This window comes from Nerophis lumbriciformis, linkage group LG18, assembly GCF_033978685.3.
Source record: "Nerophis lumbriciformis linkage group LG18, RoL_Nlum_v2.1, whole genome shotgun sequence".
Lineage (NCBI taxonomy): Eukaryota > Metazoa > Chordata > Actinopteri > Syngnathiformes > Syngnathidae > Nerophis > Nerophis lumbriciformis.
The window spans coordinates 43,879,306-43,902,510 of NC_084565.2; the positions used below are offsets into that span (position 1 = coordinate 43,879,306).

Here is a 23,205-nt window from a genome sequence, read left to right on the forward strand (position 1 = left end):
TCTCGGTTTGTGTATAAAGGTGAAAACTACCAAAATGGCCATTTTGGTAGTTATGTCCTCCATTGGTGAGCTAGCCACATCATAATCTCGGTTTGTGTAGAAAGGTGAAAACTACCAAAATGGCCATTTTGGTAGTTATGTCCTCCATTGGTGAGCTAGCCACATCATAATCTCGGTTTGTGTATAAAGGTGAAAACTACCAAAATGGCCATTTTGGTAGTTATGTCCTCCATTGGTGAGCTAGCCACATCATAATCTCGGTTTGTGTAGAAAGGTGAAAACTACCAAAATGCCTATTTTGGTAGTTATGTCCTCCATTGGTGAGCTAGCCACATCATAATCTCGGTTTGTGTATAAAGGTGAAAACTACCAAAATGGCCATTTTGGTAGTTATGTCCTCCATTGGTGAGCTAGCCACATCATAATCTCGGTTTGTGTAGAAAGGTGAAAACTACCAAAATGGCCATTTTGGTAGTTATGTCCTCCATTGGTGAGCTAGCCACATCATAATCTCGGTTTGTGTAGAAAGGTGAAAACTACCAAAATGGCCATTTTGGTAGTTATGTCCTCCATTGGTGAGCTAGCCACATCATAATCTCGGTTTGTGTAGAAAGGTGAAAACTACCAAAATGGCCATTTTGGTAGTTATGTCCTCCATTGGTGAGCTAGCCACATCATAATCTCGGTTTGTGTAGAAAGGTGAAAACTACCAAAATGGCCATTTTGGTAGTTATGTCCTCCATTGGTGAGCTAGCCACATCATAATCTCGGTTTGTGTAGAAAGGTGAAAACTACCAAAATGGCCATTTTGGTAGTTATGTCCTCCATTGGTGAGCTAGCCACATCATAATCTCGGTTTGTGTAGAAAGGTGAAAACTACCAAAATGGCCATTTTGGTAGTGATGTCCTCCATTGGTGAGCTAGCCACATCATAATCTCGGTTTGTGTAGAAAGGTGAAAACTACCAAAATGCCTATTTTGGTAGTTATGTCCTCCATTGGTGAGCTAGCCACATCATAATCTCGGTTTGTGTAGAAAGTGAAAACTACCAAAATGGCCATTTTGGTAGTTATGTCCTCCATTGGTGAGCTAGCCACATCATAATCTCGGTTTGTGTAGAAAGGTGAAAACTACCAAAATGGCCATTTTGGTAGTTATGTCCTCCATTGGTGAGCTAGCCACATCATAATCTCGGTTTGTGTAGAAAGGTGAAAACTACCAAAATGGCCATTTTGGTAGTTATGTCCTCCATTGGTGAGCTAGCCACATCATAATCTCGGTTTGTGTATAAAGGTGAAAACTACCAAAATGGCCATTTTGGTAGTTATGTCCTCCATTGGTGAGCTAGCCACATCATAATCTCGGTTTGTGTATAAAGGTGAAAACTACTGAAATGGCCATTTTGGTAGTTATGTCCTCCATTGGTGAGCTAGCCACATCATAATCTCGGTTTGTGTATAAAAGGTGAAAACTACCAAAATGGCCATTTTGGTAGTTATGTCCTCCATTGGTGAGCTAGCCACATCATAATCTCGGTTTGTGTATAAAGGTGAAAACTACTAAAATGGCCATTTTGGTAGTTATGTCCTCCATTGGTGAGCTAGCCACATCATAATCTCGGTTTGTGTATAAAAGGTGAAAACTACCAAAATGGCCATTTTGGTAGTTATGTCCTCCATTGGTGAGCTAGCCACATCATAATCTCGGTTTGTGTATAAAGGTGAAAACTACCAAAATGGCCATTTTGGTAGTTATGTCCTCCATTGGTGAGCTAGCCACATCATAATCTCGGTTTGTGTATAAAGGTGAAAACTATCAAAATGGCCATTTTGGTAGTTATGTCCTCCATTGGTGAGCTAGCCACATCATAATCTCGGTTTGTGTATAAAGGTGAAAACTACCAAAATGGCCATTTTGGTAGTTATGTCCTCCATTGGTGAGCTAGCCACATCATAATCTCGGTTTGTGTATAAAGGTGAAAACTACCAAAATGGCCATTTTGGTAGTTATGTCCTCCATTGGTGAGCTAGCCACATCATAATCTCGGTTTGTGTATAAAGGTGAAAACGATCAAAATGGCCATTTTGGTAGTTATGTCCTCCATTGGTGAGCTAGCCACATCATAATCTCGGTTTGTGTATAAAAGGTGAAAACTACCAAAATGGCCATTTTGGTAGTTATGTCCTCCATTGGTGAGCTAGCCACATCATAATCTCGGTTTGTGTAGAAAGGTGAAAACTACCAAAATGGCCATTTTGGTAGTTATGTCCTCCATTGGTGAGCTAGCCACATCATAATCTCGGTTTGTGTAGAAAGGTGAAAACTACCAAAATGGCCATTTTGGTAGTTATGTCCTCCATTGGTGAGCTAGCCACATCATAATCTCGGTTTGTGTATAAAGGTGAAAACTACCAAAATGGCCATTTTGGTAGTTATGTCCTCCATTGGTGAGCTAGCCACATCATAATCTCGGTTTGTGTAGAAAGGTGAAAACTACCAAAATGCCTATTTTGGTAGTTATGTCCTCCATTGGTGAGCTAGCCACATCATAATCTCGGTTTGTGTAGAAAGGTGAAAACTACCAAAATGGCCATTTTGGTAGTTATGTCCTCCATTGGTGAGCTAGCCACATCATAATCTCGGTTTGTGTATAAAGGTGAAAACTACCAAAATGGCCATTTTGGTAGTTATGTCCTCCATTGGTGAGCTAGCCACATCATAATCTCGGTTTGTGTAGAAAGGTGAAAACTACCAAAATGGCCATTTTGGTAGTTATGTCCTCCATTGGTGAGCTAGCCACATCATAATCTCGGTTTGTGTAGAAAGGTGAAAACTACCAAAATGGCCATTTTGGTAGTTATGTCCTCCATTGGTGAGCTAGCCACATCATAATCTCGGTTTGTGTAGAAAGGTGAAAACTACCAAAATGGCCATTTGGGTAGTTATGTCCTCCATTGGTGAGCTAGCCACATCATAATCTCGGTTTGTGTAGAAAGGTGAAAACTACCAAAATGGCCATTTTGGTAGTTATGTCCTCCATTGGTGAGCTAGCCACATCATAATCTCGGTTTGTGTATAAAGGTGAAAACTACCAAAATGGCCATTTTGGTAGTTATGTCCTCCATTGGTGAGCTAGCCACATCACAATCTCGGTTTGTGTATAAAGGTGAAAACTACCAAAATGGCCATTTTGGTAGTTATGTCCTCCATTGGTGAGCTAGCCACATCATAATCTCGGTTTGTGTATAAAGGTGAAAACTACCAAAATGGCCATTTTGGTAGTTTTCACCTTCAAAACGTACACAATGTAAAGATGTTTGTCTAAGAACTACAAATGCAATTTTGGTAGTAATTGTGTGTGAATGTTGAAAGAGCCAAAGTCGACCTGAAATGCTAACAGTTAGCACGCGGGCCTGATAGCATCAAGTGACCACAAAAGGTAAGTAAAATGAGTTTAAAAAAGAAATAAGCTAGCATTCAAACAACATGCTAACAATAGCATTAAAAAAGGTGTGTACCTATTAGGTTAGCTTGAAAAGCTAGCAGGCTTATTTGAGCATTTTAAAATGCTAACTGTACCTGCGTCAAGTACCAAAAATGCTAGCCGGTTAACATTAGCATTATTCAAGTACCAAAATATCACTGAGGTAGTTGTATACCTACAAAATTTGTTAAAAAAATAAAAAAGCGAGGCGTTTTTCATTTAAAATGTGAGCTGTTAACGTTAGCATTATTCAAGTGCCAAATTGTGAGCGCTGTGCATACCTACAAAATTAGCTAAAAAAAAACCAAAAATATACTAACGTTAGCATGCTAACAGGGATCATTCGTTCAAGTAACAACATTTTTGACAGAGGTGTATACCTGTTAAGTTAGCTTGAGAAGCTAAAATGCTAACTGTACCTCATGAAGTACCAAAATAAACTACTCTGAGTTGTGTAATTTAAAATGCTAGCCTTTTAACATTATTCAAGTACCAAAATATGACCACGTTGGATACCCACAAAATTAGCTAACAAAAGGCTAGCAGACGAGCATTAGCATGCTAACAGTGATCATTCGTTCCAAGTAACAAAATATGACACTGAGGTGTATACCTGTTAAGTTAGCTCGAAAAGCTATCATGCTAATGTAAGCATGTTAAAATGCTAACTGTACCTGTGTCAAATACCAAAAATAGATTACGCTGAGGTGTGTCATTTGTTCAAAATGCTAGCCTGTTAACGTTAGCAAGTACCAAAATAAGACTCAGGTGGATACCTACAAAATTTGCTAAATAAAAAATAAACATACTAGCGTTAGCATGCTAACAGTGATCATTCGTTCCAAGTAACAAAATATGACACTGAGGTGTATACCTGTTAAGTTAGCTTGAAAAGCTAGCATGCTAACTTGAGCATGTTAAAATGCTAACTGTAACTTCAAATACCAAAAATAGATTACGCTGAAGTGTGTCATTTGTTCAAAATGCTAGCCTGCTAACATTAGCAAGTACCATAATATGACTCAGGTGGACACCTACAGAATTAGCTAAATAAAAAAACAACATACTAGCGTTAGCATGCTAACAGGGATCACTTGTTCCAAGTAACAAAATATGACACTGAGGTGTATACCTGTTAAGTTAGCTTGAAAAGCTAGCATGCTAACTTGAGCATGTTAAAATGCTAACTGTAACTTCAAATACCAAAAATAGATTACGCTGAGGTGTGTCATTTGTTCAAAATGCTAGCCTGTTAACGTTAGCAGGTACCAAAATATGACTCAGGTGGATACCTACAGAATTAAGTAAAAAAACAAAACAAAAACATACTAGCATTAGCATGCTAACAGTGATCATTCGTCAAGTGACGAAATGTTTGATGGTGTTTACCTGCAAAATTTGCTAAAAAGCTAGCATGCTAATGTTAAAATGCGAACTGTACCTGCGTCAAATACCAAAAATTGATTACGCTGAGGTGTGTCATTTCTTCAAAATTTTAGCCTGTTAACGTTAGCAAGTACCAATATATATGACTCCGGTGAATACCTATAGAATTAGCTAAATAAATAAAAAACATACTAGCGTTAGCATGCTAACAGGGATCATTTGTTCAAGTAACAAAATATTTGACAGGTGTATACCTGTTAAGTTAGCTTGAGAAGCTAAAATGCTAACTGTACCTTATGAAGTACCAAAATAGACTAGTCTGAGTTGTGTAATTTAAAATGCTAGCCTTTTAACATTATTCAAGTACCAAAATATGACTCAGGTGGATACCCACAAAATTAGCTAACAAAAGGCTAGTAGACGAGCATTAGCATGCTAACAGCGATCATTCGTTCCAAGTAACAAAATATGACACTGAGGTATATACCTGTTAAGTTAGCTTGAAAAGCTAGCATGCTAATGTAAGCATGTTAAAATGCTAACTGTACCTGTGTCAAATACCAAAAATACATTACGCTAAGGTGTGTCATTTGTTCAAAATGCTAGCCTGTTAACGTTAGCAAGTACCAAAATATGACTCAGGTGGACACCTACAGAATTAGCTAAATAAAAAATAAACATACTAGCGTTAGCATGCTAACAGTGATCATTCGTTCCAAGTAACAATATCTGACATTGAGGTGTATACCTGTTAAGTTAGCTTGAAAAGCTAGCATGCTAACTTGAGCATGTTAAAATGCTAACTGTAACTTCAAATACCAAAAATACATTACGCTGAGGTGTGTCATTTGTTCAAAATGCTAGCCTGCTAACATTAGCAAGTACCAAAATATGACTCAGGTGGATACCTACAGAATTAGCTAAATTAAAAAAACAACATACTAGCGTTAGCATGCTAACAGGGATCACTCGTTCCAAGAAACAAAATATGACACTGATGTGTATACCTGTTAAGTTAGCTTGAAAAGCTAGCATGCTAACTTGAGCATGTTAAAATGCTAACTGTATCTTCAAATACCAAAAATAGATTACGCTGAGGTGTGTCATTTGTTCAAAATGCTAGCCTGCTAACGTTAGCAAGTACCAAAATATGACTCAGGTGGATACCTACAGAATTAAGTAAAAAACAAAACAAAAACATACTAGCGTTAGCATGCTAACAGTGATCATTGGTCAAGTGCCGAAATGTTTGACGGTGTTTACCTGCAAAATTTGCTAAAAAGCTAGCATGCTAATGTTAAAATGCTAACTGTACCTGCGTCAAATACCAAAAATAGATTACGCTGAGGTGTGTCATTTGTTTAAAATGCTAGCCTGTTAACGTTAGCAAGTACCAAAATATGACTCAGGTGGATACCTACAAAATAAGCTAAATTTAAAAAAAAACATACTAGCGTTAGCATGCTAACAGGGATCATTGGTCAAGTGCCGAAATGTTTGACGGTGTTTACCTGCAAAATTTGCTATAAAGCTAGCATGCTAATGTTAAAATGCTAACGATAGTGCCAGGTGTAGTATTTCATGACATTGTCATCACCGTCCTACTTCCAACGTGAGAAAATTGTTATAGTAGATTTATTAATATAAAATAATATTTCTCTCTGAAAGAGTCTGTCCACAGCAGTGCATTGTGGGAGCTGTGGCCCACCAGAGTCACAGCGTTTCATTGGCTAAAGAGACGAGGCGGTCGGTGGCTACGACCTGGACTTCACAGCCAGAGGGGGCTCCGGTGGGAAGACCACCGGGAAGATTTGACTGTAGTGATCCACAAAGTGGACCTCCAGGCCCTCGCTGATGTAGTCCGGCAGGTCCGAGAAGTCCTTTCGGTTCTCGGCGGGCAGGACGATGCACGTCACTCCCGCACGACGGGCCTGGCAGGGAACGGGAAGAAAAGAAGGTCAAGCTGGCCGGACTAGAAGGGAGCGGACATGTGACCTGACTCACGGCGATGGTTTTCTCCTTGATCCCTCCCACAGGAAGGATCTTCCCGGTCAGGGACACCTCCCCCGTCATGGCCACGTCGGGGCGCACGGGCCGGCCGGTTGCCAGGGACAACAGCGCCGTGACGATGGTGCAGCCGGCGCTCGGTCCGTCTTTGGGGGTCGCGCCCTGACGGGTGACAGGAGAAGGCGTCCGGTGTCGACTCCGCTTAAAGCGTGACGGTGCTGGCTCACCTCAGGAACGTGCAGGTGCAGGTGGGAGTTGACCAGGAAGTCGTTGTCGGGCTCCTGCTGCATCAGGAAGGCTCTGGCGAAGGTGGACGCGATTTTGGCGCTCTCCTTCATGACGTCGCCGAGCTGACCTGCGGAATAAAAAAGGGTTAGGGTTAAGATTAGGGTTAGGGTAAAAATTTTTTAACAAAGTTAAAAAAAGTTTTAAAAAAAGTTAAAAAAGTTAAAAAAAAAGTTTTAAAAAAAGTTAAAAATATTTTAAATTTTTTTTTTTAATTTTTAAAAAATTAAAAAAAAAAATTTAATTTTTTTTTACAAAAATTAAAAAAAATTTAATTTAAATTTTTTTTTTTTTTTTGTAAAAAAAAAAAAAAAAATTGTAAACATTTTTTTAATATTTTAAACTTTTTTTTTTTTAACTTTTTTTACCTTTTTTTTTAAAATTAAATTCTTTTTTTTTTTAAATTAAAAAAAATTAAGAAATTTAAAAAAAATGTTTTAAGTTAAAACATGATTTTCATTTTCAAGGTAAAATTTTTTTTTCAAGGTAAAAAAATTTTTTCAAGGTAAAAAATGATTTTCAAGGTACAAAAAAATTTTCAAGGTAAAAATTTTTTTTCAAGGTAAAATTTTTTTTTCAAGGTAAAAAATGATTTTCAAGGTACAAAAAAATTTTCAAGGTAAAATTTTTTTTTCAAGGTAAAAAAATTTTTTCAAGGTAAAAAATGATTTTCAAGGTACAAAAAAATTTTCAAGGTAAAATTTTTTTTTCAAGGTAAAAATTTTTTTTCAAGGTAAAAAATGATTTTCAAGGTACAAAAAAATTTTCAAGGTAAAATTTTTTTTTCAAGGTACATTTTTTTTTTCAAGGTAAAAAATGATTTTCAAGGTACAAAAAAATTTTCAAGGTAAAATTTTTTTTTTCAAGGTAAAATTTTTTTTTCAAGGTAAAAAATGATTTTCAAGGTACAAAAAAATTTTCAAGGTAAATTTTTTTTTTCAAGGTAAAAACATTTTTTCAAGGTAAAAAATGATTTTCAAGGTACAAAAAAATTTTCAAGGTAAAATTTTTTTTTCAAGGTAAAAAATGATTTTCAAGGTACAAAAATGTTTTCAAGGTAACATTTTTTTTTCAAGGTAACATTTTTTTTTCAAGGTAAAAAATGATTTTCAAGGTACAAAAAAATTTTCAAGGTAAATTTTTTTTTTCAAGGTCAAATTTTTTTTTCAAGGTAAAAAATGATTTTCAAGGTACAAAAAAATTTTCAAGGTAAAATTTTTTTTTCAAGGTAAAAAAATTATTTTCAAGGTACAAAAAAATTTTCAAGGTAAAATTTTTTTTTCAAGGTAAAAAATTATTTTCAAATTTAAAAAAAATGTTTTTAAATGTTTTTATTTTCTTTTAATTTGTAAAATTTTTTAAACTTTTTTTTATTTTTTTTAATTTTTTTAAAACAATTTAAAACAATTTTAAATGTTTTTAATTTTTTTAAACAATTTTAACAATTAACATTTTTTTTAGGGTTAGGTTTAGGGTAAATTTAAAAAAAAAAAAGGTGTGTGTGTGGGAGGGGGGGTGTATATTGTAGCGTCCCGGAAGAGTTAGTGCTGCAAGGGGTTCTGGGTATTTGTTCTGTTGTGTTCATGTTGTGTTACGATGCGGATGTTCTCCCGAAATGTGTTTGCCATTCTCACCACCTCAACCCCGCCCACCTCAACCTCCTCATGCTCTCTCAGGGAGAGCATGTCCCAAATTCCAAGCTGCTGTTTTAAGGCATGTTAAAAAAAAAAAAATGCACTTTGTGACTTCAATAATAAATATGGCAGTGCCATGTTGGCATTTTTTTTTTACATAACTTGAGTTGGTTTATTTCGGAAAACCTTGTTACATTGTTTAATGCAGTGTTTTTCAACCACTGTGCCGCGGCACATTAGTGTGCCGTGAGATAAAGTCTGGTGTGCCGTGGGAGATGATCTAATTTCACCTATTTGGGTTAAAAATATTTTTTGCAAAGCAGTAATTATAGTCTGCAAATTATGTGTTGTTGTCGAGTGTCGGTGCTGTCTAGAGCTCAGTAGTGTAATACTCTTCCATATCAGTAGGTGGCAGCAGGTAGCTAATTGCTTCATAGATGTTGGAAACAGCGGGAGGCAGGGTGCAGGTAAAAAGGTATCTAATGCTTAAACCAAAAATAAACAAAAGGTGAGTGCCGCTAAGAAAAAGCATTGAAGCTTAGGGAAGGTGTCGGAGGCAGATATTTACATATATCCGAATTTAAATGTTACTTCTTTTGATTTCATTGTCATATTACAAAACAGCTAGTGTTTTTCTTCCAAATGTGGTCTTTTGGTTGTCTGCAAAACTGTGTGCTTAACCTTGAAGTGAGGAATGTTAGAGAGAGCGATAATAAGCATTTGTTTTGGCTAGAGAAAGATGACCGCCTGCGACTTAAGAGGGAAGAGGGTGTTTCGGGGGGAGACAGACCAGTTTGGCGGGGCGATGGACTGGTCTCAAATGTATATCTGCAAAGCTTTGCAAATTTATTACAAAATACCTATTCTGTCTCTGGTGGTTTTTCAACTCAGCTTTAAGTGTCGTAAAGAGCTTGGGAGCGACTTGTGACTTGAATTCCCTGGGAGGAACAACTGCTCCAAAACGCAACAAAGGCTATGCAGAACGAAACTAAAACTGAACTGGCTACAAAGTAAACATAAACAGAATGCTGGACGACAGCAAAGACTTACTGTGGAGCAAAGACAATGTACATCCGAACGTGACATGACAATCAATAATGTCCCCACAAAGAAGGATGAAAACAACTGAAATATTCTTGATTGCTAAAACAAAGTAGATGCGGGAAATATCGCTCAAAAGGAAGACATGAAACTGCTACAGGAAAATACCCAAAAAAGTGAAAAAAGCCACCAAAATAGGAGCGCAAGACAAGAAGTAAAACACTACACACAGGAAAACAGCAAAAAAGTCCAAATAAGTCAGGGTGTGATGTGACAGGTGGTGACAGTACACCTACTTTGAGACAAGAGCTATAGTGATGCATGCTTGGTTATGTTTTTAAAGTCATATCCAATAATTGCGACGACGACTTTTTATCGTCAATCTCGGCTGCTGAGTTTCAGTTTTTAATGATTTCTGCTGGTGGTGTGCCTCCGCATTTTTTCTATGACAAAAATGTGCCTTGGCTCAAAAAAGGTTGAAAAACACTGGTTTAATGCATCCAGCAGGGCATCACAACAAAATTAGACATAATAATGTGTTCATTCCATCCATCCATCCATCCATCTTCTTCCGCTTATCCGAGGTCGGGTCGCGGGGGCAGCAGCCTAAGCAGGGAAGCCCAGACTTCCCTCTCCCCAGCTACTTCGTCCAGCTCTTCCTGTGGGACCCCGAGGCGTTCCCAGGCCAGCCGGGAGACATAGTCTTCCCAACGTGTCCTGGGTCTTCCCCGCGGCCTCCTACCGGTCGGACGTGCCCTAAACACCTCCCTAGGGAGGCGTTCGGGTGGCATCCTGACCAGATGCCCGAACCACCTCATCTGGCTCCTCTCCATGTGGAGGAGCAGCGGCTTTACTTTGAGCTCCCCCCGGATGGCAGAGCTTCTCACCCTATCTCTAAGGGAGAGCCCCGCCACCCGGCGGAGGAAACTAATTTCGGCCGCTTGTACCCGTGATCTTGTCCTTTCGGTCATAACCCAAAGCTCATGACCATAGGTGAGGATGGGAACGTAGATCGACCGGTAAATTGAGAGCTTTGCCTTCCGGCTCAGCTCCTTCTTCACCACAACGGATCGATACAGCGTCCGCATTACTGAAGACGCCGCACCGATCCGCCTGTCGATCTCACGATCCACTCTTCCCTCACTCGTGAACAAGACTCCGAGGTACTTGAACTCCTCCACTTGGGGCAAGATCTCCTCCCCAACCCGGAGATGGCACTCCACCCTTTTCCGGGCGAGAACCATGGACTCGGACTTGGAGGTGCTGATTCTCATCCCAGTCGCTTCACACTCAGCTGCGAACCGATCCAGTGAGAGCTGAAGATCCTGGCCAGATGAAGCCATCAGGACCACATCATCTGCAAATAGCAGAGACCTAATCCTGCAGCCACCAAACCAGATCCCCTCAACGCCTTGACTGCGCCTAGAAATTCTGTCCATAAAAGTTCAGAACAGAATGGGTGACAAAGGGCAGCCTTGGCGGAGTCCAACCCTCACTGGAAACGTGTCCGACTTACTGCCGGCAATGCGGACCAAGCTCTGGCACTGAGCATACAGGGAGCGGACTGCCACAATCAGACAGTCCGATACCCCGTACTCTCTGAGCACTCCCCACAGGACTTCCCGAGGGACACGGTCGAATGCCTTCTCCAAGTCCACAAAACACATGTAGACTGGTTGGGCAAACTCCCATGCACCCTCAAGGACCCTGCCGAGAGTATAGAGCTGGTCCACAGTTCCACGACCAGGACGAAAACCACACTGTTCCTCCTGAATCCGAGGTTCGACTATCCGGGGTAGCCTCCTCTCCAGTACACCTGAATAGACCTTACCGAGAAGGCTGAGGAGTGTGATCCCATGATAGTTAGAACACACCCTCCGGTTCCCCTTCTTAAAGAGAGGAACCACCACCCCGGTCTGCCAATCCAGAGGTACCGCCCCCGATGCTGCAGAGTCTTGTCAACCAAGACAGCCCCACAGCATCCAGAGCCTTAAGGAACTCCGGGCGGATCTCATCTACCCCTGGGGCCTTGCCACCGAGGAGCTTTTTAACTACCTCAGCAACCTCAGCCCCAGAAATAGGAGAGCCCACCACAGACTCCCCAGGCACTGCTTCCTCATAGGAAGACGTGTTGGTGGGATTGAGGAGGTCTTCGAAGTATTCCCTCCACCGATCCACAACATCCGCAGTCGAGGTCAGCAGAACACCATCCTCGCCATACACGGTGTTGATAGTGCACTGCTTCCCCTTCCTGAGGCGGCGGATGGTGGTCCAGAATTGCTTCGAAGCCGTCCGGAAGTCGTTTTCCATGGCTTCCCAGAACTCCTCCCATGTCCGAGTTTTTGCCTCTGCGACCGCTGAAGCCGCACACCGCTTGGCCTGTCGGTACCTGTCCGCTGCCTCAGGAGTCCTATGAGCCAAAAGAACCCGATAGGACTCCTTCTTCAGCTTGACGGGATCCCTCACCGCCGGTGTCCACCAACGGGTTCTAGGATTACCGCCACGACAGGCACCAACTACCTTGCGGCCACAGCTCCAATCAGCCGCCTCGACAATAGAGGCGCGGAACATGGTCCGTTCGGACTCAATGTCCAGCACCTCCCTCGTGACATGTTCAAAGTTCTTCCGGAGGTGGGAATTGAAACTCTCTCTGACAGGAGACTCTGCCAGACGTTCCCAGCAAACCCTGGTGTTCATTCCACCACAATATATATCGGTATCGCTTGATATCGGAATCAGTAATTAAGAGTTGGATAATATCGGAAAAAAAGCCATTATGCGACATCTCTACATGTAAACAAACAGCTTGGACTTCATAGACCTAGTTCTTTATTTTGTCCCATTGGATGCTCCATATTGGAGGAGCAATCGCAGTAATGATTAGACTTTCTATGATGACAGTGTGTTAACGTGGAGGAGCGATCGCAACGCTGCACTAACCTGTCACCTCCAGCGACCCCTCCCCTTTGGCATCTTTCCCAACCGGTCGCCGCAGTGAGGTCTCGATGAACAGCGTGGATCCTCCTGTGCAGGGAAAACACCTTTTAGTGCGCGCGTGGGCGAACTCCTGCGTGCGCACGCCACTCACCCATGGCCGTCCACGCCAGCCCCATGACCACCCCCGGCGGCGTGACGTCGTACATCCTGTCCACGGTGAAGACGGGTTTGCCCACGTACTCCTGCAGGTTGTCGGGGGAAACGCTGACCGTCTGCCGCTCTCCGCTCACGATGGAGAACGCCACCTTGCGGAAGACCTGAGGGCGACGAGCCACGTGAAGGAAGGGGACGGCGATGATGGTACCTTCCGGGGTCGGCTGACCTTTTCCACTTGCTTCTGCAGGTTCCGGACCCCGGACTCTCGGCAGTACTGTCTGATGAGCAGACCGAGAGCGTCGGGCGAGATGGACGCCGTGTCCTCGCTGAGGCCGCACAGCGAGCGCAGCTGAGGCACCAGGTAGCGCTGCGGCATAAAGCGGGTAAGGTTAGCTCACAGAGGACGTACGCGCCCGCCGAAGAAGGTCGGCGCCAGCTTGCTACCTGAGCGATGGCCAGTTTCTCCTGCGCCACGTATCCCGACACGTTAATCATCTCCATGCGGTCCCGCAGGGGCTCCGGTATGGTGTCGGTCACGTTGGCCGTGCAGATGAACAGCACCTGGGGGAGCGCGAGCATTGTTAGCACAACGCAGAACGCTCAGCTTAGCAGGCGCTCACCTTTGAAAGATCCACAGGAACATCCAGGTAGTGGTCCAGGAAGTTGGCGTTCTGCTCCGGGTCCAGAAGCTCCAGCAGAGCTGAGGACGGATCGCCTTGATACCCGCGGCCTATCTTATCCACCTGGCAACAAAAGGAGGGACGGCTTGAAGTTTGTATGGCGATATTTATTGCATCCTCCTGAGAAGACAATATTTTAGTTCTTACTCACTGAAGCAATCTACACCATTCTTGGGATGACGATCCGATTCAACACCATTCTTGGTATAATAATTACATACCTGCCAACTTTTGAAATCAGAAAAACCTAGTAGCCAGGGTCCAGGGGTTGCAGGCCCCGGTATGTCCAGGACAAAGTCCTGGTGGGGGGTTCAGGCTTCGCCCCCCCGACGCAAAATGATTATTAGCATTCAGACAGGTTAAAATGTTGCTAAAACCATCACTTTTCTATCAGTCACAGTGACTTTTCAAAACAAAAATATTACAGCAAAAATCATATGGGTTGATTGACATGTTTATTCTGTAAGCTAACTTCAATAGTTTGAAATTATTTTGACAGTTAATGCCAGTTATCCTGTCAACCTTTCACAAGACTTCAATTTGTTCATTGAAAGTATAAACACTTTTTACAGTAAACAAATGGTAAAACAGTACTAAACAATTCCATAAAAAAAAAATTGGTGTCATTATTAACTTTCTGTCCAAACTTGTATAATCTACTGCCTTGTTCAATTGTAAAAAATATTCTGTGCCTAAAATTTGTCATGTCTGTATTATCATGTTTTGTTTTAAGTCATGTTTTGTTTAGTTTCTGTCTTTTCACTCCCTTGTCTGGTCACCATAGCAACCATTAGTTTTCACCTGTCACGTCACGCACCTGTTTCACGTTTTGAGTCACACACCTGCTTTCACTAATCATGTCCATAGTATTTAAGTTCATTAATTTTCTGTTGTTCGTCCTGACGACCTCAACACATTTATGCTCTGTTCATGCCTGATACTTCTTTTCATGTCAATTCCTCAAGCAACTACTTTTGTCCAAGCCAAGTAAGTTTTTGTTCCATATTTATAGTCTTTTTGGTTTCATAGTTTGTTCTCCGCCATTGTGCGTGTTTTTTGTTTGTACTTTTTTTGCTATAGTCTTTTGGTTTTATAGTTTATTCTCCGCCACTGTGCGCGCTTTCATTTATTCCTTTTTTTGATAATAATAAATCATGTACCTTCATTCCCGTCTCGCACGAGCCAACTTTCCGTTGCATCCTGGAAAAGCAAACTCCCAAGATCAAGTCCTGACAAAATTCACATTTCTATCACAATTATCAGATGGTAAGCTAACTTCATTAAAATTAATAGTCCTGTCAATAGCATGGAATTACAATTCAAATGTAGTTTTTTTTGTAAGCCTTTCAAAAGAATTCAAAATATGAAAAATGAATGAAAATTAATTGAAGCCATCAGACACTTGAAAAGTGGCACATCACATCTCTAATGTAATCATTTGAACTTTTCAACAGAAATAGCACTGCAAAAATATTAAGGACATACTTCTGTATTTTGGTAGTTATGCTGTCAACATTTAACAAGATTTCTTCAACTTGGACTTGAAAGCATAAATAGTATAAACACTTTTAACAGTATAACAGTACTAAACAATTCCAATAGATAACATTGGTGGCATTACCTTTTTGTGGCTAAAATCCGAAAAACGTTGAAAGTTTTCCACTTGTATCGCTAGCAACGGCATTAGACTTGTGTTTTTTTGTCCCAAAGTGGTCTTTTACATCGCTAATTCCTCCGTGTCCGATCGAAAAATCTTGTCTGCACAAGGTGCAATTCGCGTAGTTTTCACCCTTTTTGGAACGGATAATTATTCCCGGATAGGCTTTTGAATATTCTTCACGGAATGACTGCAGTTTTCTTTTCGGTTTAAGACTCGTTTGCGATTTTTCTCCGGCTGATTCCATGATCGTTCGCTCGTTTGGAAACAATGGCAACTGGTGCCTCGTGCTTGGCAGCGGTGCTATAAATAGCCTCGCGCATGGCATTCGGAATGGCTCGATAGGAAGTTACGGGAAGCAGTGTCGATTGTCATTGTTGTTACGCGATTTCGTGAATAAAACTTTTTAAAAAATATATTTTTTTAATTAATGAAAAACCGTATTTTTTATCACTGCAACCGTAACCCGGAATAGGTTGATGAAAACCGTACTAATTACGGGAAAACCGGAGTAGTTGGCAGGTATGCAATTATAATATAGCTATTTCAAAACAGCTTAGGTGTCAAATTCATTTTCATTGAGGGCCACATGGCAGTTATTAGGGCTGCAAATCTTTGGGTGTCCCACGATTCGATTCAATATCGATTCTTGGGGTCACGATTCCATCCAAAATCGATTTTTTTCGATTCAAAAAGGATATTTTTCCGATTCAAAAGGATTGTCTATTTTATTCAACACATAGGATTTCAGCAGGATCTACCCCAGTCTGCTGACATGCAAGCAGAGTAAAAAGCTTTTATAATTGTAAAGGACAGTGTTTTATCAACTGATTACAATAATGTACATTTGTTTTAACTATTAAATGAAGCAAAAATATGACTTATTTTATCTTTGTGAAAATATTGGACACAGTGTGTTGTCAAGCTTATGAGATGCGATGCAAGTGTAAGCCACTGTGACACTATTGTTCTTTTTTTATAAATGTCTAATGATAATGTCAATGAGGGATTTTTAATCACTGCTATGTTGAAATTGTAACTAATATTGATACTGTTGTTGATAATATTCATTTTTGTTTTGTTTGTGTCTCCTCTCAATTGCTCTGTTTATTGCACTTCTGAGTGTTGCTGGGTCGGCTTTGCTTTTAGAATGGGATTGCATTGTTATGGTATTGCTGTGTATTGTTTTGTTGGATTGATTAATTAATAATAAATTAAAATAAAAAAAAAATAAAAATACAATGACTTTTTTTTTTTTTTTTAATAAAAAAAAATAAAATAAATCGATTTTTGAAAAATGAGAATCGATACTGAATTGCACAACGTGAGAATCGCGATTTGAATTCGAATCGATTTTTTCCTACACCCCTATATATATATATATACATATATACATACATACATATCATACATTAACAATATAAGTTAGGTCAGGAATAAACAGAGGCTATTTTATCCTCATCCCCTGAAGAGCAGGGAAACAGGCTTGTAGGGATGAAATAGCCTGTTTTTTCCTGACCTAACTTATATTCCGCTCTACTATTGAGCACTGTGTAGCGGATAAACCACAGAAACCTCGACTATAATACATGAACAATATTTTTTTTTTTACATAAGCTGCAAAAAAATTTTTTTTTTTAATTTTACGATAAAAACTGGCAGCTCAGTCACCAGAATTTTACAGTAAAATCAGTGGGTTTTTTACAGCATATAAAAGAAATGGAATGGAATGGAGAAACAATACCACTGTTTTTAGCGGTAAAATTCAAGCAACAGAGCTGCCAGTTTGTTTTTTTACCGTGAAATAGTTGTTTTAATCTTTTTTGTGTTTGTTTTTTAATATTTTAGTGTCTTACTGTATATGGAAAAAAAACACACACACACCTTGTAGTGTGAGGCGCACTTTATAATCCGGTGCGCCTTATAGTGCGGAAAATACGGTAATTTGATTTATTCCTTATTCATTTTACTACCATAAATTCCGGGCCATAAACTGCTACTTTTTTCCTACACTTTGAACCCTGCGGCTTATAAAACGGTGCGGCTAATACATCGACTTTTTTTTTTTTAAATATAATTGCCATGTTTTGTGTTCAATAGTTTTTGTTTCATTTAAATGATCACAATATTACGATAGCATTAAAAGCTATGCGGTCGGCCACATTTATTTTTATCATATTGTCCTTGTCGCCCAACCTCATAACCATACTTGCCAACCCTCCCGAATTTTCCGGGAGACTCCCGAATTTCAGTGCCTCTCCCGAAAATCTCCCGGGACAATCTTTCTCCCGATTTCCAGCCGGACAACAATATTGGGGGCGTGCCTTAAAGGCGCTGCCTTTAGCGTCGTCTCTCACCTGAAAAGGAGACTATTATATATGTCTCCGTTATCCATAGGTTTATCTATAACACATAAAGTAGGCAGGCACGGAGCTATTTCTCAGCCTGTGTTGATTCCAGCCGGCACGTTAATACTGTAGCGGCTGGCTACGGGGTGTTAGCCAATGACTGTGGCTGGGGGGCGGGACTTCCGGGAGAGATAGGGAAGTGACGTTGTTAATAGGAAGTGGGTGTTGGAGTTTTGCCGGGAAAAGGGATAGACGCACATTGGAGCTGTTGTGTGGTTGAATTACATCTTGTGCAATAAAGACAAGACAAACAAAGAAGTGGTATGAGCCTACATTCCTGGGATTATTACAATACACTGACACGGATTCAGAGATCGCTCGCCAGTACTCAAATGGCAGAACAAAAGCTACTCAAATAGTGAAAAGGTAAGTGTTTTTTTTTTTTTAAAGTAAGCAACAAGTGCAGTACAGTTAGTAGAACAACTGTGTTTTCATTACTGTACTATATATATATGTATATATATATATATATATATATATATACTGTCGGAGGCAGATATTTACATATATCCGAATTTAAGTGTTACTTCTTTTAAACCATAATCATATTACAAAACAGCTAGTGTTTTTCTTCCAATTGTGGTCTTTTGGTTGTCTGCAAAAACTGTGTGCTTAACCTTGAGTGAGGAATGTAAGAAAGAGAGATACTCCTTTCTCTTATCTAGCCTTATGTCCAGGTGCGGAGGACAATGGGCATGTGTTTTGGCTGGAGGGACATGACTGCGAGGGTGGGAGAGAGAGAGAGACTTAAGAGGGGAGAGGGTTTTTCGGGGGGGACAGACCATCTTGGCGGCGCGATTGAATGTTCTATGCTGGACTGGTCTCAATGTATATGCAAAGCTTTGCAAATATATTACAAAATACCTATTCTGTCTCTGGTGGTTTTTCTACTCAGCTTTAAGTGTCGTAAAGAGCTTGGGAGCGACTTGTGACTTGAATTCCCTGGGAGGAACAACTGGTCCAAAACGCAACACATATACTGTATATATATATATATATATATATATATATATATATATATATATATATATATATATATACATATACACACATATATACACACACATACAAATATATATATATATACATATATACACACACACATATACATTATATATATATATATACATATATATATATATATATATATATATACATATATATATATATACATATATATATATATATATATATATACATATATACACACACATACAAATATATATATATATATATATATATACACATATATATATATATACACACACATATACATTATATATATATATACATATATATATACATATATATATATATATACATATATATATATACACACACACATATACATATAAATATATACATTATATATATATACACACACACACATATACATATATATATATATATATATATATATATAGGAAATACTTTAATTTCAGTAAATTCTAGCTATAAATATACTCCTCCCACCCCCACAATCTCCCGAATTTGGAGGTCTCAATGTTGGCAAGTATGCTCATAACACTTTGTCCCCGTGGCAACAGGATGCTGAATGACATTAGAAGACCAACGGGATTAGGATCGCTTGCTGACCTCATCAATCAGAACCAGAGGATTCTCCGTCTTGGTTTTCTTGAGGCACTGGATGATCTTCCCCGGCATGGCGCCAACGTACGTCCTCCTGAGCGCCCACAAACACGGTATAGAGACCACGGCCCTTGCGACAACATCCCAGACGAGCAACCCACCTGTGTCCTTTAATCTCAGCCACATCCGTCATACCGCCCACGCTGAACCTGAAGTACTCTCTGTTGAGGGCCCGGGCGATGGAGCGGGCGATGGAGGTCTTGCCCACCCCGGGGGGGCCGTAGAAGCACAGGATCTTGCCCTGGGTGGAGCCTCGCAGCTGACTGACGGCTATGAACTCCTGCAAAAAATATGTTGGCGGGGCATGAGAGGCAATAGCATATATCTTGACACATACAGATAGATAAATAAATAAACATTCTCTTTAGAGGGGGCGTGACTAACAATATTGAAAACCACTGGGTTACATTGACAGTGCTTTTCTACTGTATGTGTTCTTGTATTTCTAGCCTTCTTGAGACACGAAGAAGGAAAAGTATCTTCCATATGAGGAGGTGTGAACAAGTGATGACATAAATCATGGTCCCAATAACATTGCATCTACTAGACCAGGGGTCGGCAACCCGCGGCTCTTTAGCGCCGCCCTAGTGGCTCACTGGAGCTTTTTCAAAAATGTATGAAAAATGGAAAAAGATGAGGGGGAAAAATTTTTTGTTTTGTTTTAATATGGTTTCTGTAGGAGGACAAACATGACATCCATCCATCCATCCATCTTCTTCCGCTTATCCGAGGTCGGGTCGCGGGGGCAGCAGCCTAAGCAGGGAAGCCCAGACTTCCCTCTCCCCAGCCACTTCGTCCAGCTCTTCCTGTGGGATCCCGAGGCGTTCCCAGGCCAGCCGGGAGACATAGTCTTCCCAACGTGTCCTGGGTCTTCCCCGTGGCCTCCTACCGGTCGGACGTGCCCTAAACACCTCCCGAGGGAGGCGATCGGGTGGCATCCTGACCAGATGCCCGAACCACCTCATCTGGCTCCTCTCCATGTGGAGGAGCAGCGGCTTTACTTTGAGCTCCTCCCGGATGACAGAGCTTCTCACCCTATCTCTAAGGGAGAGCCCCGCCACCCGGCGGAGGAAACTCATTTCGGCCGCTTGTACCCGTGATCTTGTCCTTTCGGTCATAACCCAAAGCTCATGACCATAGGTGAGGATGGGAACGTAGATCGACCGGTAAATTGAGAGCTTTGCCTTCCGGCTCAGCTCCTTCTTCACCACAACGGATCGATACAGCGTCCGCATTACTGAAGACGCCGCACCGATCCGCCTGTCGATCTCACCATCCACTCTTCCCTCACTCGTGAACAAGACTCCGAGGTACTTGAACTCCTCCACTTGGGGCAGGGTCTCCTCCCCAACCCGAAGATGGCATTCCACCCTTTTCCGGGCGAGAACCATGGACTCGGACTTGGAGGTGCTGATTCTCATCCCAGTCGCTTCACACTCGGCTGCGAACCGATCCAGCGAGAGCTGAAGATCCTGGCCAGATGAAGCCATCAGGACCACATCATCTGCAAAAAGCAGAGACCTAATCCTGCAGCCACCAAACCAGATCCCCTCAACGCCTTGACTGCGCCTAGAAATTCTGTCCATAAAGGTTATGAACAGAATCGGTGACAAAGGGCAGCCTTGGCGGAGTCCAACCCTCACTGGAAACGTGTCCGACTTACTGCCGGCAATGCGGACCAAGCTCTGACACTGATCATACAGGGAGCGGACCGCCAAAATCAGACAGTCCGATACCCCATACTCTCTGAGCACTCCCCACAGGACTTCCCGAGGGACACGGTCGAATGCCTTCTCCAAGTCCACAAAACACATGTAGACTGGTTGGGCAAACTCCCATGCACCCTCAAGGACCCTGCCGAGAGTATAGAGCTGGTCCACAGTTCCACGACCAGGACGAAAACCACACTGTTCCTCCTGAATCCGAGGTTCGACTATCCGGCGTAGCCTCCTCTCCAGTACACCTGAATAGACCTTACCGGGAAGGCTGAGGAGTGTGATCCCACGATAGTTAGAACACACCCTCCGGTTCCCCTTCTTAAAGAGAGGAACCACCACCCCGGTCTGCCAATCCAGAGGTACCGCCCCCGATGTCCACGCGATGCTGCAGAGTCTTGTCAACCAAGACAGCCCCACAGCATCCAGAGCCTTAAGGAACTCCGGGCGGATCTCATCCACCCCCGGGGCCTTGCCACCGAGGAGCTTTTTAACTACCTCAGCAACCTCAGCCCCAGAAATAGAAGAGCCCACCACAGATTCCCCAGGCACTGCTTCCTCATAGGAAGACGTGTTGGTGGGATTGAGGAGGTCTTCGAAGTATTCCCTCCACCGATCCACAACATCCGCAGTCGAGGTCAGCAGAACACCATCCTCACCATACACGGTGTTGATAGTGCACTGCTTCCCCTTCCTGAGGCGGCGGATGGTGGTCCAGAATCGCTTCGAAGCCGTCCGGAAGTCGTTTTCCATGGCTTCCCCGAACTCCTCCCATGTCCGAGTTTTTGCCTCCGCAACCGCACACCGCTTCCACAAACCTCCCTAATTGTTACAAAGCACACTGTTTGTATTAAACATGCTTCACTGATTCGAGTATTTGGCGGGCGCCGTTTTGTCCTACTAATTTTGGCGGTCCTTGAACTCACCGTAGTTTGTTTACATGTATAGCTTTCTCCGACTTTCTAGGACGTGTTTCTGTCTCATTTTGTCCACCAGACTTTTAACGTTGTGCATGAATGCACAAAGGTGAGTTTTGTTGATGTTATTGACTTGTGTGGAGTGCTAATCAGACATATTTGGTCACTGCATGACTGCAAGCTAATTGATGCTAACATGCTATTTAGGCTAGCTATATGTACATATTGCATCATTATGCCTCATTTGTAGCTATATTTGAGGTCATTTAGTTTCCTTTAAGTCATCTTAATTCAATTTATATCTCATGACACACTATCTGTATGTAATATGGCTTTTAATTTTTTGCGGCTCCAGACAGATTTGTTTTTGTATTTTTGGTCCAATATGGCTCTTTCAACATTTTGGGTTGCCGACCTCTGCCCTAGCTCATAACATCCCATCTTTCCCCCTATAAAGAAATAATGGTAACTCAATAAAGAGTTTTTTTTTTTTTTTTAGCTCTAACTTCTCATTTTTTAGCATTGTAACCACATTTGCAAACAACTTTTCTCTTCATAGAATTTTCTTTCAATATAGAAATAAAGTGCAAAAATGTCAAAGCATCATAACAAACAGTTATGTTCCAATAGCAGCAGAAGTGCACTTTTTTTGGAGAGCTGTATTATTTTCAGTTTTGTGCCCAAGGGCAGGGGCGCCGCTAGGGATTTTGGGCCCCATGAAAAGAATCTTTACAGGGCCCCCAACACAGTGTCATTATTTTTTCTGTATTATAATTTCATCATCATTAGGGGCCTCTCTCCATCATGGGCCCCTAGAATCCGTCTCCTTTGCCCCCCCTTTTTGGCGCCCCTGCCCACGGGACTGATTTTATTTAACACTATATTATTATTTATACACCTATAGTGATCACAGAGACAGGTTGTTTTTGTGTTACTGTATATATTTGTTTTTCTGAAAAATCCCACTTACCGTATTTTCCGCACTATTAGCCGCACCTAAAAACCACAAATTTACTCAAAAGCTGACAGTGCGGCTTACAACCCGGTGCGCTTTATATATGGATTAATATTAAGATTCATTTTCATAAAGTTTCGGTCTCGCAACTATGGTAAACAGCCGCCATCTTTTTTCCCCGTAGAAGAGGAAGTGCTTCTTCTTCTACGCAAGCAACCGGCAAGGTAAGCACCCGCCCCCATAGAACAGGAAGCGCTTCTTCTTCTACTGTAAGCAACCACCCGCCCGCGTAG

At 41.4% G+C, this 23,205-nt stretch overlaps 1 protein-coding gene across 1 annotated transcript in view; it reads right to left on the bottom strand.

Moving 5' to 3' along the window:
• Positions 1-6,490: 6,490 nt before the first annotated feature.
• The window catches only part of lonp1 (lon peptidase 1, mitochondrial), a 47,734-nt gene continuing 31,019 nt past the window's right edge, over positions 6,491-23,205 (bottom strand). The window contains exons 11-20 of the mRNA XM_061978436.2: positions 19,427-19,605; positions 19,272-19,359; positions 13,551-13,673; positions 13,375-13,491; positions 13,157-13,297; positions 12,926-13,091; positions 12,778-12,861; positions 7,105-7,232; positions 6,875-7,039; positions 6,491-6,801 (exon numbers count right to left, since the gene is read on the bottom strand). Of these exons, the coding sequence (XP_061834420.1) occupies positions 6,625-6,801; positions 6,875-7,039; positions 7,105-7,232; positions 12,778-12,861; positions 12,926-13,091; positions 13,157-13,297; positions 13,375-13,491; positions 13,551-13,673; positions 19,272-19,359; positions 19,427-19,605 (1,368 nt within the window). The 3' untranslated portion in view covers positions 6,491-6,624. The remainder of the gene's footprint in view (positions 6,802-6,874; positions 7,040-7,104; positions 7,233-12,777; positions 12,862-12,925; positions 13,092-13,156; positions 13,298-13,374; positions 13,492-13,550; positions 13,674-19,271; positions 19,360-19,426; positions 19,606-23,205) is intronic.